Genomic DNA, 20,718 nt, shown 5'->3' on the forward strand with positions numbered 1-20,718 from the left:
GATGGGACAGCCACAGCACGCTCTGTGAGCTATTGAGATATTGGCAGCACAGGGCCAGTGGTGTGGACACGTGAATGTTCCATAACACGTTTTTGACTAAAGTGGCCTTTTCCCAGAACCATGCTCTATCAAGGAGAAAAGTTATAGTAGGATATTCCAGAGTTTCTTCATAGCGATATCTCTGCGATTTTGAGTCTACTTGACTTCAGTAGATAATTAAGTAGATTTTCAAAGCCTGCTATATTTTAAACATAAAACTTATTTATTCACTTGGTCATGCTTCCTTTAATTTAAGTAAAAGAGAATCAACTCATTATAAGTTGTTTTAAAATAGTGGTTCCTCAAGTATTTGAAGCAAACTGTCAACTATCACATCTGGGAGTATTTGGACACTCCCATTAGTAATGGCATTTGTTCTGCAATCTGTATTTGGGAAGTTAGTCCCCTGTGACGCCATACTTGCAAGTACTGTTTATCTTTCTGATAACATTGCGGCTCTCAGTGTTCCCCCTCTGACCTTCCATGAGACCTCAGCAGCAGCTTGGCAGTAGTTGTTCCATAACAAGGGGATTTGTGAGGTAAATCACTTTGTGTATGCTCCTATAGCTTTTTATGCTACTTCAGTACAGTGTTGTATTTCTTATTCCAGCTCTTGTGTGTGTCCTCTGTATATTATTTAGTCTCCATGTGTATGATTGCCCAGGGTCTGTGTCCATGTAAAACCAACATCAGTACTTGTGATTACTTTATTTTGTTGGCCTGAATTATTATAGAGATTCCACATCAAGTTCTTTGGACAGATTTGTCATAGTCCTTTCACTGACTGTATAGCTAGATGGCTATTTTTTAATCAACTTTTTTTATTAGTACTATCTCTTTCTCTTGCTGTTCATCCTTGTGCTCTTGTAAGTTCTCTTATCCACAGCTCTATTTACAACTCCCTTGTCTTACACAGTTGTATGATTTTTCTCTCATCATTTTTCCCCAGCTTTCTCATTAACAAATTTCCTTCTCACCGGTGCTGAATGCAGCCCCAGGTAGCAATGAGGCTTATCTTGTAAAGGAAGCTCAGGTTCTTGGTTTTACTTTGTTTTGAGTTTAGAGCCTTTGGGGGGAAGTTTCACGTGCAGGCTGAGGTGGCTGTGTATGAAGGTATAACCAATTGGCTGAAATATGCCTGCCCACTCAATTTTTTTGTATGACTGCTACCCTCCAAAGTCTACTGACCCCCTCAGCAGATTTTATTAGTTCAATCTGGTAAGATGCTCTTATGGACTTCACAGTCCTATTAGATTTACAGGTGCTGCTGGAAGTGTGGTTGGTTTCTCGCTTATCATCACCTACTTATAGACAGGCATGTGTTAGAGAGTCTCCCTCAGCTGAGGTTTTAGTTCAAGAAATGCAATTTGCAGTGCACCTATGAAGTTTGTTCAGGGGAAAGAAGGCAGCCCTGGGAAATCCTACTGAAGTATAAATAATAACTAATGATTCACTCCTGTCTGTTGCATCTATGGCTACTTGAAGGATGATGTGAACACTAACGAATGAAACATTGTTTTCTATGGTATGGTACAAGCAGGAGGTGTTTAGAACTCTTTCATGTTTAGACGTTCTTAACATTTACACTTGGGCCCTATTAAAGTTTATTAGCTTTGAATTATTACGCCATCCTGACCTGGAACATGTAGGAAGTGCGTGTATGTGTATCCTTATGCATACACACATATTGAGGCTGATGTTTGTTTAAGTCAGGACTCTGAAATTAATGGCCTCCTCAGTGACTAATGTACACAGTAACAGAAACACGTAATAGATCGCCTCAGACTGAAATACTTCTAGCTTCTGACTTTTAAGGGTCAAATTTACTTGTGGAAGGCTTTTTAATTTCATCCGGTAGGATGAAGACTCCACCTAAAGGAGGGTGAGAGAAATTATGTTATTTCCTTGGCTTGTTCAAAGTGAGGTGTAAGAAAGGTCTGCCTCTTGCAGCCTGGAAGGCTTAGAGGACTTGGAGTGCTTAAAGTGAGGGGTGAATATTAGTTGTTTCTCTGAGAGCAAGGGATTGACTCTATCAGTTATACTGGGGTCTGTTTATCCCTCTTTCACAAAAATAACCCCTGATTTCCTATATTTTGAAATAGATATCAAGACAACAGCCATGAGAAAAGGCGATGAATATGTCATAAATGGTGGTAAGATGTGGATTACATCGGGGTGCCAAGCGGACTGGATGTGCCTGCTCGCAAATACCAGTAAAGGACCTCCACATCAAAATAAATCTCTCATATGTCTGCCAATGAATCTGCCTGGTAATAACACCAAACTCTTTTCTTTCTAATTTGATTTTATTGTGTTTTTGTGTGTGCACAATACCAGAATGTGTTTGAGAGAAAGGACTGCACTCTTAATTCAGCAGAGCTTCTAAGTGTTACGCTGTCATACAAAGTCAGTTCCAAAATGCAATTACACCCACATTTCCACAAGAAGGTGGGGAACAAGAGGAAAGTAGGAGGAAATTAAATATTTTGCAGACTTCAGTTTCTGGCTCCTAAATCGTTTTATATGGAGAATTCTTTTTGCCAACAGAACTTTAGAGAAGTTGTTCAGATACGTTTGCATGGGAGTATTTCATAACCTTCTGTGGAAATGAATGGACAAGTTAAGCCACCGCCAAGGACAAAATTAATGCCTTAAAGAAATCATTACGAAGAGAGCCAAAAACATTTTGGAAATTATACTATCCAGCATCTTTTAGTTTTGAAGAAGTTCCAAAAACTGTCTATGTTTGTTCTCTGTCCCCAAAAGATAATAAATTGCAAACAGTAATCAAAATAAATAATATATTACCCTATCTATGTGGAGAGCTTTGCTACATATAAACTGTAAAATATTCTCAATTTATCTTTCCAAAATAGTGTTAATTTTTTTCCTTTTTTGAATGAGGATTGGTGAACAGAATATATATCTATATTTTTTTTCCAATAAATCAAGATGTTTAAGCTTGCTATCCTCACAAAATGTTCAAAAGTGATTTTCAAACCTGTGAAAATGAGAGGATAAGGAGTTTAGAGATTTAAAACTTCAGAAATACATGGGAAGTTCCTCCCGACACAATCTTAATCCCACATCACTGCACGTGCCTCCCAACAGCCCATGGGAAGTATCTCACTTGCTTGGACTGGGACTACTGACTGGCTGTTTTGAACAGTAGAAGACTGCCAAGCCATGCTGTGATTGCACTGAGTTTAGGGCCCTGATCTTCCTCAGGTAACCATGCTCCTCCATCCAACCTGGCGGGCTTGCTGAAAAGAAGTGCAGGTAATTCCAGGATACCTGTTTCAGCAATAAAGACTGAAGTCTCAGGGCATTGCTTTACGGAGGGATCTCTTTGCCAGGGGGTTATCATCATTGTCAGTTTAAATAACAAAATAATGTGCAAGTTAAATGCAGGCCAGAGTGAAAGCTTCTACAAATTTGGAAGTAAGTGCTTGTTTTTGAAGTAGGAACTAGAATTTTGAGTGAAGAAACTGAGGAAATACAGCCTAGTCTAAGAGGTGCAAGTTTTGGTGCTACAGACGTCATACAGTCTGTTCCTAAGTTGTCTACAGAGCTTTCAGCAGTAAGGTATTGTGTACATAAAGGGCATCACTTAAAGCAGTAGAGGTAAGGTTGTTTTGACAGGGGTTGTTATAGTGTATTTACTGGCTATCAAAATTTAATTTTGAACAGTTTTAACTCTTTGGTTTTCAGTGTTCTTGAAGAACACAAATCAAAACTGGATGCCCCTAACTCTATCTTAATTTAGGGGTCTTCCAGTGAGTTTTCTAATTTCTAAGTCATTGTGTAAGGAAATTGTGGTAAATAGATTGTGAGGAGCAAAATTGCCTAAGCTAGCTGAGGTGATATACAGATATGTGGAAGTCTTCTTAGAAACATAAATTGCACTTCTCAAAGTGTGTATGTTTTCATTCTTCTGTGTGATGAATATGTGAATCTTCAAAAAGGTCACTGTACAAAGACTGGTGAACTTCTGAAATGAAGTATTAAGATGGTTGGTTTTGCTCACCACGTAGGATCATATCAGAAGTTAGACTTTGGAGGAGGGGAGGAAAAGTTTGAAAAAGGCTGCTGTTTGACACAGATGTGAGGAGAAAGCTCCAGCTGTTTTGATGCATCCTAAGCATATCTGTTTGCCAAAGATTATTCTCTTCAGCGGGCAGCAGACCAAGGCTGTACAGGAAGCGTCTAGACAACATCACAGAATGAGGCACGATTAAGTGTCTATAGACGTATGTATGTCAAAGCTCAAGAGCGAACACAATGGAGAACAAGCGTGTAAAGTCTGACTAACTGCTGCAGTCACTCATCTATATATCGGGAAGGAAGGAATCCTCAGCACAGCTGCAAAGCATTTGTTGCTAGCAGCTGGAAGGATGTAGGAGACTAGTTCACTATTTTTCATGAAAAACTTAATTGTTTCATACATGCGTAATGTAATATAAAGAAAAAAATTTCCAAGTCTGAAAGTATTAACTTCAACAACCAGCAGTTTATTGGAGATCTGAAGTGGCGTTTCCTTCTTCTAGTTTTGTGTTCGTACAGTGTCTACTTTGGGGTGAAGTTAATGATAGTCTTGTTTTGACAGACACTACTGAATGTGTAAACGAATTTGGATCACTGTGGTGTTGATGTACAATATATAATCATATTAGTCAGATGAATACCCCATATATTAAAGATGTTTAAAAAATGCGGCACTTCTTATGGATGAAAGAGAATCTAGGGGGTTATAAAATGTCTATGTATAAATACATAGACAAAAGGCTCACAGCCCTAATATGGGCTAGAGGACACTAAGTTTGTCCTCCGAGTCCTCAGATAGCACAAGGATAGATTGCAAGGAGGAGATAACAGAGGAATGTCCAGGAAAAGTGAAAGAGCACGTTTCTTAGGATGCAATTTAAAATGTGTCTCTTTCCATTTATAACGGTACTAAATGGTGACAGGAGAAATCAACTGCCTTTCTCTCAAAATGGAATAAAGGAACTCAGAAGACTGAAGGAGTGGGAGAAAATGAAAAAAAACAAGGACAGCTGGGAAAAATGCCCAGGAAGAGATATAGGAATGCATCTTAGTGATACTAGAACAAGTAGCACAAAGGGCTCTGTTAGTGATAGTAGAAGGTCAGGCACCTGACCTTACTAGATTGAGATTTGTGTGTTACTGGGTGGCTTGTGCTTTAATACAGAAAAACACCAAGATTTATCCAGGCAAATTTCTACTCCTGCTGGTAGTTTTTAGTGTATAGTACCCCTTATGAGGAGAATTAAAATAATCAGATTAAGTAAAGGAAGATTTTGACGCCCCTGTCGTAGCCAGAGAGCCAGAGGTTTCAGTGTGTTCAAAAAAGAAAACAAGTAGAGTGTACAGTGGCAACCGAGGGGGCACTGTGTGAGGCTGACACAGTTTGGCCTCATTCTGAATGAGAAATGTCAATTAATCTAGGAGCAAGTGAAACTGCTAAGGCACAACAAATGAGGAATGTTACCGCATTTAGGAAGTTTGAACATATTACCCCATCAGTAAAAAAGTATGCATATGAGAAATCATTAACACATTGAGCTCCTCTAACAAACTGTTAAGAGTTGTCTTTCACAGTTGCCATGTGTGGGTCTGGGGAGATACACAATAGGATTGATTTAGCAAAATGAAGATCTGCTGACAGTTTCACTTGTTTCAGCAGAGTCCTCAGTAAAGTGCCCAGTGAAAAGAGCAGTAAGTATATCTTCATATGGTTTAGGAGCAGTGGTTACATAAAAACAGTTGGAAGTAGACCAATGACATGATCTCTGAGACTCTCAAAGAAAACAAGCAGTAATATTCCACCAGGAAAAGATGTTCCAAAAATCGTCTGGGCCCAAAAATGGTTCAGTGCATATTTGTTTAGCTCTGATTTTAATACAGAAACAAACCACAAATACTTTTTTGGCTTGAATGGATGCAAATTGCTGGATAATTTTCAACCCAAGAGTCAAAGATTTTTATATGGCTGGCCTGATTTTCTTTCTGTATTGAACATGCACTGGAGGAAGTATTCACAACATAATCTGTTTGTATATTGGCTTAAGTAGTCACCGCTGATGAATTAAAATACCGAGTGGAAGGTGTAGAAGTCAATATGAACCTTGCCCTGAGAGCAGTCTTGGCATTTGGAAAGAGTGTCAGTATTTCATCTCTAATTTGCTAAGAGATGAAATACCTTGTGCAGTGCTGCCATTGAGGATGAATTTGAAGGAAACGACTGCCAGCTGCACCTGCCTGCAAAACCAAAATAATTTTCACAAGGCTGACGGCCTCCTGTCAATATTGACTTGGCAGATCTAATAGCATGTTTTGCACAAATCCTCATATCTGGTGTTGGCCTTAGTATTCCTCTAAAGCATTCTTAACCTCTGCCTAGAATTTTCATGTGTTAATCCCAGAGCAATAAGGAGGTGAAGATCGATGAAGATTTCAAGGAAATTATTACAAAAAATCAGTGGATATCTGCTTAACTGTCATGGCACAGTGATTAGCAACGCTTGTTTATGAACAAGCACAACTTGTGACAGGGAAAAAAAAACCCACAAAGTCCCATCTACTTGGTGTGACTGTGTAGCTTAAATCTTAGGTGGCTGAAGCAGAAGCAATTTTGAGATCTCAGTGGAGATCCCAACAGGTTTTCTCTGCAGGACTCAGGTTCATCTCCAACAGACCATTGCACACTGGGTGACAATTTGTGCTGTATAGGTAGGTCTGTGGGAAAGCAAACCCTCTCTGGCAAGGATGTCCACATGAAAAATCAAAAGAAGTGAATCTTGATCATTATAATCCATTCTGTGACTATTTAAATGGACTAAATAGTATATTGTAGGTCATCATAAAAATACATATTTTTAACAACATTTGCAATTGATTTGGAACTGTTGAATGTTTGTATTTATAAATTTCAGTCTAACCTTTTTATTGTTAAGAAAGAAAGGTGTGAGTTATTGTAACTGTCTTTTCTGCAGGTACCAGAGAAGATCAGGATAGGCTAAAAGCAGGAGGGTAAATGTGGAAGAGAGAGAAGGAAGAGGATGTCCAGGAGTGGAAATCCTCTAGTTGCAGTTTAAAACATAACTCTGATGTCTGTCATTGTTAAATATTTCTTTACTGCTTCACTGCAGTGCAGGCACTCAACAAGTAGTCTTAAGGTGAAGTCTAGCATTTTATTATAGTGCACTAAAAATCAAATGTAAGCAAATAAATAATGCATGATTTCAAGAGATCTGTGAAGTAAGATTCTTTCTGGTAGCAAATAATTTTTATTTGGGAACACTTTGAAAAGTAAAACCCTTACAACTGCATATTCTGATTTGCTACTTAAATAAAAAGGAAAAATTCATAAAAATAGAACGTAGGCTATTTTTAGTCTTAAAGCCCAAAACACTTTCATGTTTTCCTAAAGGTGTATTTTCACTGTAGTTTTGGCATACACCTTCACATCTAAAAGCTTCACTTTTTTTGTACATCCTATTTTTTGTGGCCTTTCTAATATCTCTTTTTCTTCAGGCATTCACATTGCTAAAAAGATAGACAAGCTGGGCATGAGGTCATCAGACACAGCTCAGATCTTTTTTGAAGATGTAAGAGTCCCCAGCAAAAACCTCATTGGTGAGGAAGGAATGGGTTTTACATATCAGATGTTGCAATTCCAAGAAGAGCGGCTGTGGGGAGTAGCCTCTGGTAAGTCATCGTTTGTGCTTCTGGGGCCCGGCAGGGACACAGGAGTCACTGTTACAGAATGACTAATAGCACTTTCTTTTTATTGTAAGTTACACTTATTTCTTTGGATTTGTTATTACAATCTGTCAGAGCCTGGAAATGGAGAACCTTCCCTTTCTGTAGGAAAACCTGAAATAGAAAGAAAATAATCTGTGAGGCATCATAAGGGCTGGTTTGGCTTTGTTTCTTTCTCTTGGTGCCTTCTGCAGCACCGTGTTATGTGGGCTACAAATACAGTACAAAGTTTATCAAAATACTGGGGTGAAATAGATGGAAGAGGACTTTTCCTGTAGTACATTCAGTTATGATGTTTACCTTTATTCTGCATTTAAAAAAAAAAAGAATTTAAATGTCTCTGAACAGACAGCTTTGTTTTTCCAGATCTGCTGTTTTACCTCTATACACATTATAGATGTATGCAGTACTCCATCAAATTCCTTTCCCTGAAGTTATACTGTCACAGAATTCCTGTTCTTCTGAACTCAGACCATGCTCAAATCTGGATATTTAAGATATCCAGATTCTGTATATTCCACATTACTAGATCCAAATCTGGATTGTCTATTTTCAGCCTTCCAACATTTTTTTTCTCATGATATTTGCTGCTTTAATTGAAGTATAATGTGGTTCAATATAAGAAGATTGGTCATCTTTACATTTTGGAATTGTACCAATAATCTCATCATAGCTGTACTCTTTTGTGCGTACATGGTCTGTTACCGTCTGTGTTGTTTGAGAATTAGGAACTGTAAGAACTGATTTTCTGATCCAGTGACCAAACAAAAGAAAATAGTATCTGTTACGACTGGATCCCAGACCAAATATTTTGGAGTTCAGATGTTTAAAAAATGTCTTTGTTTTGGGCCAAAACTCTTAGTTCAGCTTGACCTAAATAGCAAATATGGGGCAATTTCAGCAAAGAGCAAGAGATTAGACTTGTTAAGGGATGCCATTCCAGACTATGGGATGATATGGCATTACTGCTGATCCTGCTTTTGCACAGTTTAGGACACTTAACAGGTTGGGGGTGAAACTCTGTTCAAAGCAGTTTGATATGAACTCACTCTGCCTGCCTAATATTAAAAGCATGAACGGGGACTGCTGTATCAGGGGAACTGCTCTAACCACAGGCTCTAGGATGCTCTGAGAGCAGTCAGCCTCTCCTGTTCTGTTTTGTTTTAAAAGGCAAATGTTCCCTGGAGCAAGGGCTAGGAGGAGTAGATCTCTTCTAGATGAGTACCCCAAAACATTCAGCTGTCCAACTACATTCAGGCGTTTTCTTTCACACAGGGAGCCTTTTGTTGCAGCATTTCTCAGATTTGTCACATTTAGCTTGGACTGATTCTGGATCTCTAGAAACTGCCTGCAAACAGCTCCTGCACAGATCAGCTTTCCGGAGCACGTGTAGTGACCCCGGTGCTTCCAACAGCATCGCACCGACTGGACTGGCCCAGCTGAGCAGAGCAGCACCTATGCTACAGGCAGGGCGCCTGTGCTGAAGAGCTGCTTGCACAAGGGAGTAGCTCTTCAAGCCAAGATCCTTGCATGCGTGGCTTACTCTGCGAGCAGAGCTCATCTGTGTGGTGCACGTTCAGATAGTAGTCTCAGTTTGAAAGGACCTCTGGAGGTCATCTAATCCTACCTCTCGGTAAAAGCAGGGCTGACTTCAAAATTAGATTAGGTTGCTCAAGCCCTTGTCCAGGTGAGTTTTGAAATGTCTAGGAAAAGAGTATTCCTGCTTAGGAAATCCTAGGCAGAAATGTAGCAAACCTGGTAAATAGGGTACAATTAAAATGGTTTTCCTCCCTAGAGGATAGATAGATAGTACAGCATTGACACTGATCTAGAACTGCCTTTACGCTCCAGAGGGCAACTAATTGTACCTCAAGTATCTATCATCATAAGTCCTTCAACTATCTGACTTCAGAATTCTTCGCTTATCATAAGCATAGATTTGTCCCAAGCTTGTAAAACATAAAAGAATCATAAAATCAGATAAAGTCAAGCAGTTTGGCAGAAGGCTGGTTTTCTGTAGATATATTTTATCAAGTTATTTTTCTATAAGCATCATCAAAATGAAAAACAAGGCTTTCTTTTTCACTAATTAATGACTATGCTATTAAACAGTAGTTACCATGCCACCTTAGGAGAGCTTACGAAAGGAAGAGGAAGTTTTGCCTCGCTGTCAGGATTTGTGTTAATTTACATTATTCTTTTGTGTCTTGTGCTAATCACCTTCCAGAGCAAGTAGCTGCATTTCAGCTCTTCTTGTACATATGACTGATCACGTCAAGCACTTTCTCACTGGAAGAGTTTTTCAAATTGTAACTGCCTTCCTGCCATATCAAAGCAATAGGGGACTCTAATAATAATTGCCCTCTAAAACATGATCAGGGCTTATGTAGACAGTAAGGACCTGGCTATGTATTTTTATGCTCAATTTGGGATCTCAACCAAACAAAATGATCAGACATCCCAGGTTCCAGTGACATTCCCTAAGCATCTCACTACCAGGCGGTGGAGAAACCTGCTGCATTAGTCATGCTCCTGGCAAGTCTGACGCACACTGACTGCATCGAAACACAAAGCACAGCAGGTTAGATCACTTGTATTAAAAACCACCGGTAGCTTGGTACTGTCCAACTTTGCATAACACCCTGGCAGTTAAAGAGCTCTTTCAGGAAGTGGGACACCATGTTTCAATTCTCCTTTTCAGTCAGAACAACACTGTAAGAGCAGGCTAACCTCTCATCTAGATGAGCAATCTGGGGAGGACATCCTTCACCCCTCCTGAGGAAGCCCAGCGAGCACAGCTGGAATGGAAGAGCCGTGGAGCTAGCAAAGGGAGGGGAAGCCTGATCCTGCAGCTTAGGGGTCAGTGTATTCAGCGGCAAGGAACCTGGCCTTGCTTTGTCCCCGTGTTATTTTCATTTTTTATCCATTGACTATCTGATATAAAATGCATGAAGATCATGGGGAGCAGGGACAAGGCCCAGATTTTAGGTCAAGTTGCAAATCTTATAAGAAACCTATTGTGGCAAACAAGAAAAAAGAAAGTAACTGATGTTCAGAAGGGAACCAGATGCTTGATGGACATGATATATTACACTACAACATTACAGGCACTGTTACGCTTCAATCCGACCAGCAGTTTTACATATGCTTAACCATAAGTGTTTTGCTGAAGACTCAGATATTTAAAACTAAGTACATGCCTTAAGCAGTTTCAGGATTAGGTCTGCGTGTGTATTTATTCCTTGTCCTCATTTCTGGCCCTCAGAAGGACATTTGTATTCTTTCCCCGATCATGACTGCTCATTTAATGCCAAAAATCAGCAATTTGCTTTTAAACACTTCAAGGACAAATCCTGGCATACTTGCTTTGACTGCTTCCCAAAATTTGACAGAAGAAACTGACTGCAGTTCTTTTCTTTCTTTCTTTTTTTGTTTTAAGAAGAATTTTTTGTATCAAGTATCACATCCCCTTTGTTTATTAATTTTCTTCTTTGTGGCCAACTCTTAGAATGTGTGTAGGGAGTTCCCTTCGTTCTTTACCTTCTTTTTAAAACAATTTTCAGTGAACCACATTTAAAACACAAATGGAAACATATTTCCTGGAAGGGTTTTTATTTAAGCTTATATTTTTCCAAGAATCTTATTTTGTCAAATCAAAATTTGGTCACAGATATCGTCTTTTTTACTGAGTGACATGTATCAAAAGCACTGGTAAAAACTGCTGTGTTTCTTGCTTCATTGAGAGAAAACAACTGCCACATCTCTCTCCCATGTTGTGACACTCAGTAAATGCAGTTAACTTGAGGACCAGTTGCACTGATCACAGGAAAAGGATGTTGCTATGGTGAGAAAGCAAACAGTTTTTTGTGAATTGCTTAACTTGGGGGCAAAGAGGGAGTTTAATGCATATGAGAGAGTAGAATGGCACTTTTCTAATGACTTCTGTCTGCTTTTGTAGTCTCAGTTCTCTGAGTAGCATTGAGTCATGGCCAGTAAGCAGGATGACAGATCATTTTGCATGTAGAGCCCACATCCTTAAGAGACAGATTGTTCAGTGTGGGGACAGTAGTTCATTGTGCATCTCACTAGACAGCGAACAGCAACAATGAGAGAAAAATGTTTTAACTTCCCTTTGTTTTAAGAGGAGACATAGCAAGGCAAACTATATTTACAGCGAGCAGAAAGTTCAAATGGGAAAATGTAAGTTGGATGGAAGTATAAGGAAAAGATTATTCCACATTTGGCAACTTCAGGATCTTTGAATTTGAAGATCTTCAAGATCTCTGATGTTTAGAGGACTGTATGATCCTTAGGCCACTGCAGAATGACAGTTCCTGCATGTGCTGCCAGTCAAAACCCATGGATCCAATATTACCTGAGGATGTGGAGAAGATTATATGACAAAAGAGGAAACAAATATATGAGTACAGTAAAAAAGATACAAGTTCAGAGAGAAAATGAGTTGCACTCTTAAGAAAAGAATGGCATTTCTCTGTCTCTACTTATATGATTAACAAAGTATTGTATGCTATTATGTTGTACAAGGCTATTGTCACTTACGGTATTCATGGCAAGCTGCATGTCACCGCTGTTTGCTGCACAGCTAAGCTTTGCCATATTAGAGATATGTTCATAGCTCTAAATACCTGTCCTTTGAAGATTTCCTGTTTATTTCTATATGCAAATGGCAGCTTCCAGGAACAAGCATAAGGACAGTGATGACAGCTGAAGGAATGCTGGAGAAACGAGGAGGATGGATTAGCTGAGACATAGGGGCAGGAAGGAGGCAGTGAAGCACATGCAGACACTGCGAGAGCAGCTCTCAGGCTCCTGCTCCCAGCCCTGATGTGTGCTGGCAGCCTGAGCAGAGTTGGGCCAAAACTGCTTCGTGACCTTCAGCCTGTTTGCAATCAGGACCTAAATAAGTGCTGTTTCATTACTTTCCAGTCAGTCCTGCTCCTGCCCCTTCTTGGCCATTCCTCATTTCTTTTCTCCCAGGTGCTGGCTGCTGGGAACCACGTGAGCCAAGCTGCATTACCTTGCTGATAGACCAACACACAGCGAGGGGTTCCTCATCCTTATCCCTCCCACCTCACTTCTACTTTCCTAGCACTGGCACGTACTGTTTAGTTTCCCTCCCAGCAGCTCAGACTCTGCTGTATGCTTCCTAGGTATCAGGTTGAGGGCAAGGGACAAGAGATTCTTAGACACCACTCTCTAGAACATCTCTCAAGCTAGAGACCATAGAAGTATAAGGAGAAACCTGTTAGTGTCTTACACGTTGCAGCGCTGTGTAACACAGTCCTCCAAAAGAACAGAATTGTTTCCTCTGAACAAGAGCTGTCCCTCAAAAAAGCAGTTGTTTTTTCTTGTCCAGAGAACCAGCAATAGGGTGGCAGCACAGAATAGTGTGTTAATGTAGATGAAACTAGGACGTTATTGTATATTCTCTCTTGCGTTGAGGGTAGTTGTTTGAAAAAGGAGGGGAATATTTAAGGAACAAGGAAAGTTGATCACGTTCTGGAGTGTGGGGAAAAACGGTGCTCTGTGGAAGAGTTTACAAATGGTCGTGGGGGGGGGGAGGAACTGGTGGGATACAAAGTTTGCATATGAGCGCAGAGATGTAAGCAGAGGTGTTGTTGAAAATGATGCAAAAGAGAATCTGGAAGCACAGAGGGATCCTTTAAGGCACTGTCATGTGGATAAGCTGGAAGAGCCAGAGAGGTGGGAAAAGAAATTTTGTAGTAGCCAAGGCTTGGTTGTATTTTGAATTCCAGTTTTTGCATTTTCAGATTGCAAATGTGGTATATAAGGATATATGTGTTTTCAGAAGAGACAATGTGACCCTTCTCATACAGATAGATTTGTGAATTCTCTCCACTCTCCCTACTGCTTGCCAGAACGGCCATGATTCCACATCTGTCAAACAAAGTTCTGCAATGATTCAGTACCTGATGTTACCTTAGCTAATTTGCAAGAGACTGATAACCTTTTTCTTTACGTTTAAAACAGAGTCCCTCTAAGGTTGCTCCAAACAATTGCAGTGAACTAGTCATCTTACTTTAAAGCAAAGTTTCTCTTCTCTCGCTCATATGTCTTCTAGCAGTCGCCTGCTTTGGTTCTGCTTCCAAGAGAAGCACAATTTAGAACTTACTAAACATGGCTGTGAAGCTTAATATTTTTCCCCTCCTTTCTTTATTGGGATTTTGGATCACAGAATGCAAGCCTAGTGAACAGCCTATTCATGTTCCTTGATCCCTGAATAGGTTTCTACCGTATGAATGCTTCTTTGAATATATATTTCTACTGCATTCCTCAGTGAGCAAACTCTGTGCCTTCAGACTTCTTTGGGGATTGTAATAGATCTTAAAACACACGTAGCATGGAAAGCAAGAATTGTCACACGCTTTTGACAGAGCCCCAAATGATAAAGACCCCCCCCAATTATAAAGTATCTGTACTTGTCATTAGGAGTACTTCTCTCTATTACTTTTCCTCCCTGCTCCCTACCCGCCTTCACTCTCCTTTTAATTTTGTCAATTTGGGGTGTAAAATAAATCTGTCAGGAGTAAAGAATCTGTCTTCAAGGTACGTGGGAATGACAGACATTATGTAAGAACTTAAACTAGGCATCCCAATCTGAGCATATGGAATAATTTACTTGAGAAAACCTAATGTATTGTTTGTACAATGTGTGGGGATAAAACACGTCGTTTGTCTTCTTGTTGAAGTAAAACAATGTGTTGTTCTGTGCTTTGATTCTTGAAGTCCTGACACCACTGGAAAATATAATACAAGAAACTATCGAGTACACTCGCCAGCGAAAAGCTTTTGGCCAGTCAATACTGCATAACCAAGCAGTGCACTTCCGCCTGGCAGAGCTAGCAACCGAGGTGGAACTCCTTCGCTCTCTGCTGTACCGGACTCTTGGTGAGCTTCCATGTCTGTCTTCTCAGACATGTTTTTCTTAATGTAAAGAACGTTCTCAGGTCCTTTAGAAAGGAATATGGGGAGACAGTTGGCAGTGAGATGGGTGGTGATTAGAAACCATGTGTACAACTGTGTGGTGGGTTTTTTTTTTTTTCAGCTCTCTATGTAGAAGGCAATGATGTGACTAAATTCGCTTCCATGGCTAAGCTAAAGGCAGGTCGTCTGGCCCGTGAGGTGACTGATAGTTGTCTTCAATTTTGGGGAGGAATGGGATTCACCAGTGAGGTCCTAGTGAGTAGATTTTACAGGTAAGCAAATGAGTGGTGAAAATGGGAAATTCCTTTATTGACAGAAGAAAAATATGAAATGAGAAATACCTTGTATGGGATATTTGTCCTCTTTAATTTCATGCTAAAAAGGTCCTCCGCTAGGAGAACCAATATGGAACTTGCATTTTTTTTACTATAACAGTGTTCAGTTCAGCCCTCATAATACAATACCTAATCAAAGGTTAGCAAATCTAGTTTTTCAGTTTAGTCAAAGTTTTGATAAATGTTGTGTCTGTGTAAAGTGAGAACAGAACATTTTTTAAAAAAAAAATCTATAAAAAGCTCATTTCTTTATTGCATTATTGGTTTATTTGGAGTAATGAAGATAATTCCAAAAAAGTAGAAAACAGTAGGAAAAAAGTAGAAACAGCATGCTAGAGAGTGGCATATAAACCTGTCAATAATTTCCTGATAGGTCTCTTCTGCTTACACTAATGCAACAGAGAGGGAAAGAGAGATACCTGTTGATGTTTAACTCCTGTTCTTTTCCTAGTATGTCTGTTTGTGGGGGGAATCCAAACTCTCAGGTCATAATCTGATGCCTAACCCATGCAGCATAGGTAATATGCAGTATAGGTCTAACAGTATAGGTCATACAGTCACTTTCCCTTCTGGCAAATAGAGCGGTTAAGCTCTGTATTCTCAAGTACGTCTTTCTACAGTATCTGCCCTCTCAAGTGAAGAGACGTGACAAGACCATGGACAGTGGGGTTGCAGGGCACATTTCATCAGAGTTCAGAGTTATTCTTTCTATTTTTAATATCATTCTATGGACAAAAATACCGTTGTGGTAGGGCAGAGAGATCTTCAACCTTTGTTGATCTGTGGATTCCTGAAATTTTCCAGTGAAGGTACACTGTTGCATGGTGGCTTTAAGCCAGCTGTTAGTAGGATGGCTTTCTTAGCTACTTTTGTCATAACCTCGTTATTAGCAGCTGGTTGTTCCCAGTGATGCAGAAGCTGAAAGCTACTGCAGTAGGCACTTTGACTAAAATGAATCCTGCCTCAAAGCACTTACTATCAAAGTATTAATGTGTAGGGGTGAATTCTTGTGCATTTATATAACTTTGACTTTTCTTTAGATTCCCTTCCCCAGTATATTGTTGCTAATTCTGGGCAGGGCTTATCTGTATGAATTCCAGAGTAGTTTCTAAGCACACTAGTCCAGTCACATTTTTTGCTTTCCTGAAAATAAATCCAGAGTATTTCCTATTGGTATCAACTGTGTTAGCTGGTTAAAGAAACATATATTTCTACCTCTAAAATAAACAGGATTATAAATGAGGTTAAAGGACTTGTGATATCTACACGCTAACATTTCTGTGAATCAGTAAAATTCCATCACTGAGTAACCATAAGGTCCAGGAAGAAAGAAGTAGAATATTACCTACACAAACAATTACAGGTTCATATTATAATTCTGCTAATCTTCAATGATAAGCAAAGCAGCAACTTTCCTAAATCACTTCTTTTTTGTACAGCAGTCTGACTAACCATTCACATCACTGTGATGTTGGTAAAGTAGCAAGCAGCACTTAACATAACCGCACAGCATGACATTCAGTCATAATGTACAAAGGTTTCTGCAGCATAACCTTAACCAAGTTTCCAAGGAAATGTTAGCGTCTGACACATATCAGGCTGTTTCTTGTCAAAGGCTACACAGCATAATGCATGGTTAGTACATTATGTCTTTGAATTGGAGTTATTTATCGGTGTTGGTGGGGAGATATTAAACAGGCCCCACACAAAACTGTCTGCCAATTTACTTTATTCGTGAACATCATTTTAAAATCATTAGTCTTTTATACTTAGTAGAACACGTGACTTTTCTAAAGTACAGTAGCCTCTGGAAGGAGTAATGAAAGATAGGATTTTTTATATTTCTTAGACATTTCATTTTCAGTTGGAAGGATTCTGAGCGGGAGAATGAGTTTGGAAAAAGTCAAATGTCAAAGGGTTTAATAGAAATATTTCATTCAAGCCAAAATATACCTCAATAGGAGTGGAGTGGACTTTCCAGACTTTACCCTCCTGGCGTGATTCTGGAGAAGGAGAGAAGCAGACTGATGTTTGTGTTTGTTTATTTTTCTCTCCCCCCCTAACAAATGCCTCAAAGATATCATGACTTAGGAAGGATCAGTTACTGAAAAAACTTATCATCTATATGAAAACTCCACGTTATGAGAGACCAGAGGGACTGGAAAATGCTTTTGTAGTAAGCATATTACAATTATTCAGACTTCATCATATGATTTTTTTAATTTCAGCTACTTATCTATGTATTTTAGTAGCAATTATGTACCCTTCCAGGGAAATGGAAAGAATTCGTCACCTTACCCTCTTAAAAAGCATTTTTTTTTAATTAAGGTAATTTCAAGCACTAAACCCAGTTTCTAACGGCTGCTAATTCTTACAAGTTTTATTCCTGTGGGGGTGTAACAGAAAGAACGCTAGACTTTTCCTTGCTGCAGTGGGAAAGGCTCAAGAAAGCAAAAGTAGAAAATACTGACCAGCTATTCAGGTGAAATAGCGAAAGTGTGAAAACAGCATTGTCAAATACCCAGAGTTACAGAAAGAAACAAATTTTTTTTTCCCCTCTATAGTCACCTAAGTATTGCAATATGATTTTTTCTTTTTAATTAAGGATAAGTAAAAATCAAACTTCCATATAGCTTTTAAGCTGAATTTGTTTGAATAAGTAATGCATTTCCTTCTAAATTATTTTTTATGTTCCTCAAATATTTAAAATATGAATTGAAATATTCAGTTTCATTCCTATTTCTTTTTTTTATTCTTTCATTCTTTACAAAGCATGACTAAAGTAGAATGAGTCCATCCATGGGCTTGATGTGGAAGGCAGAAAGGTTTGCTCTCTCATGATATCTTTGGAGCAAGGAGTAAGGAGAAAGAGCAGAGAAGGAAAACAAGAGAGGGAGGGGGGAAAAAAAAAAAAAGGCCTGGTCCAAGGTTTGCAAAGCAAACTCTGAAGCCTTTGCTGTATCATGGTCCTGCATGCCCAGGTAACTGGGGAGAGGGATTTTAGAAGATGGAGCACATGACATCTAGCTCTAATATGGGAAATCAAAGTAGGTAACCATACAATGATATGACTTTAAAGTGGAACTATGCTCCAGAACAGGCCGAGGTCATACCCACTCCTGCACAGATGTGTTTCTAAAATCCCCATTGTAGGAAATGGGCAAGGCCATGCAAATTGTTGTGCACAGCCACTGGTTAGCTATTCTATGCTAGTTTGGCTAGAGGCTGTCACAATGGGTAATATCAGCTCCATCTTCTCCCTCTAGATTAAAGTCTCTTTTAGATTATGCTTAATTTTGATGGCCTATAAACAATCTAGCTGACTCTGCAAATGGAAGAGACCAGAAGATATTAAGCTTGAGGGTACACCAGTACATTTTGTGGAGAAAATCTTGCCACTAGAAGAATTTTAACAAAATAATGTTGTGAGAAAAAAAGTGTTAGCCTTTTGTAATCAAGTGCACATTGTGCTGAAAGGAAGCAGCATTTAAATAGCCTTTTTGAAAACAGTGATATTCTGAGCTATACAAATTGTTAGAAAGATTTAGCAAGACACAGTACCAACACCCTCCTAACCAAGGAAGCAGGGAACAGAATCTCTGAGAAATCACTGCCATGATGTCAATGCTAGGCTGATGCAGAAAAACAAAACCCACACAGCCGCGTTAGCCAAAACTCACTGTCAACAGAGTTCTCCGTTTCTTCCCCACATCAAAGGGGCACTGGTAATTCCAGCAATCCCTACCAGAAAAGGGGAAGATAAAGACTTAGTTTATTTTCTCAGGCCTTTAAAATTGTGCTAAGATAGCGTAGCAGCCTCCTCCACAGTGTTTGTGAAGAAAGGGCTTTTCAGATCATAATACCACATGGCTTTCAAGAGGAAAATGTAATTTAGAGTGGCTACCTGAGCAGAGGCAGATCCTTGATTGTAGGTAGTAAATGGCTGTAGGATGCAAAACTACAAGATGCTATAAGGTTTTATTGGCTTGAAGCTGAAGAGACTGGTTTATAGGGTGGTGTTAACAGTAGTCGCTGTGCTTGTATAGCATGTTACAAGTTCAAAAACTTTACTGTTGCTCACTGACCCTGTGTTCACTGTGAGTTAGGTTCATGTTCCTACTTTATACTTAGTGAAATCACACTGAAGGGAGAACTCAGACTCAAACAAGTACCAGCCCTGACTTTTAAGATGACTAAAGACCAAAAGGTTTATTGACAAGGTAAAAGATACAGCTTGGCTTTTGAAAAACAAAGGCCGAATTGTTGTCTGTGGGTACAGAAGAGGGGTAAATCCCAGCCGAAAGAGGAGAGTTAAACTGAAGGATCAGTGTAACTGATCCTGATGGCATCAGATTAAATGGTTTTTACTGGTCAGGAACATGCTTAGGCTGTAAATTAGAGGGCTCTTCATCATTAGAGTAAGTTTGTTATGTGACAGCCTTCACAGAATAGTGCAAGACTGAGGAGAAAAAAACTCAACAAACTCCTTAAAGTAGTGCTTGAAACATTTCTGAAGGAGGTTATATGTTATGGTGCCTGTGGAGACAGGGAACTTCATTTGACAACCTGGAGGGTTTTTTTTTAGTGCCCTTTGCTTCCTAACCAGAAATTGTTGATAAAGTGGCTTGAGTCTGACGGCTGGAAAGGGCTCCTTACTCACCCCCATAAGCATAATTCTTTAATTCAGCACTGAAGAAATGAATGTTTTTTCAACTGTGAAAAACTGATTGTTTCTTAACAGGTATATTGCTTTACTTAGTTGAGCAGAATAAATCTTATCCTTTAGAGTTGATGTTTCAGGTGCACGGGATCTCCTGAATGAGAGGAAACTATTTTGGGGGAGTATTTTGGGAGGAACAGAATAAAATAGTTAGAATTTACCTTTTCCTTCAGGCAAACTGCTTGAGCGTTCTGATCCTCACCTGTATTTTCTGAGGAAAACAGAATTCAGCAAATGGCTAGAAGTTCAGTTCCTCAAAATTATGCCTTACTTAACTGGTTATTGTGTTATGGACTTGTTCCTCAATGGGTTCTTGAATAGCACCCCAGCTGCCACTGTGTAGCCTCCTCAAAACTAAGGCCTAAAAGGATTCCTTTGCCTTACCAAGAGCTGGACCCCATGATCCTCTGCCCCCTAGATAATGGTGAACCATAGGTCAGTGATCATCTCAGCAAAGTTGAAGATATTTCAAAACATGCAGTTCTGTCATGGGGCAATGATGAGACTACTGAGTAATCAGAAAGCAAAGCATTATAAAAGCATTCCAGAGGAAGCCTATGTGAAAAAATAAATTTTTATATATATATATATATTTGTTACATTAATAATGTATTATTGATAAAGTATTAATTATCAGACCATAAACTTAAAATAAATAGCTTATATACAAGCCTACCTTCCTATGTCATCTTCCCCAGCTTCCTCATAGAATTGCTGGCAGGATAGTTAGACCAATGTTTTTCTTTCCTTATGTTGAGAGTGATTCTGTTGCCCAGAAGAGGGCTGCTAGATTAATATCTTTCAAGTCCTTTGTCATCTTGATCCTCGTAAACTAGGTAAAACATTTTGTCCTTTCTCCACAGAGAAGAGATTTGT

The 20,718-nt window shown here is 39.3% G+C and overlaps 1 protein-coding gene across 7 annotated transcripts in view; it reads left to right on the forward strand.

Annotated features, from left to right (window-relative positions):
* The window catches only part of LOC104143656 (probable acyl-CoA dehydrogenase 6), a 91,767-nt gene that overhangs the window by 65,480 nt on the left and 5,569 nt on the right, over positions 1 to 20,718 (forward strand). For 6 of the 7 annotated variants that reach the window (XM_068934856.1, XM_068934854.1, XM_009674268.2 and 3 more), the window contains 4 exons: positions 2,142 to 2,309; positions 7,594 to 7,767; positions 14,590 to 14,751; positions 14,909 to 15,059. In XM_068934856.1, coding sequence (XP_068790957.1) covers positions 2,142 to 2,309; positions 7,594 to 7,767; positions 14,590 to 14,751; positions 14,909 to 15,059 — 655 coding nt within the window. The remainder of the gene's footprint in view (positions 1 to 2,141; positions 2,310 to 7,593; positions 7,768 to 14,589; positions 14,752 to 14,908; positions 15,060 to 20,718) is intronic. The other variant, XM_068934855.1, reaches the window with a different exon arrangement.

This window comes from Struthio camelus, chromosome 2, assembly GCF_040807025.1.
Source record: "Struthio camelus isolate bStrCam1 chromosome 2, bStrCam1.hap1, whole genome shotgun sequence".
NCBI lineage: Eukaryota > Metazoa > Chordata > Aves > Struthioniformes > Struthionidae > Struthio > Struthio camelus.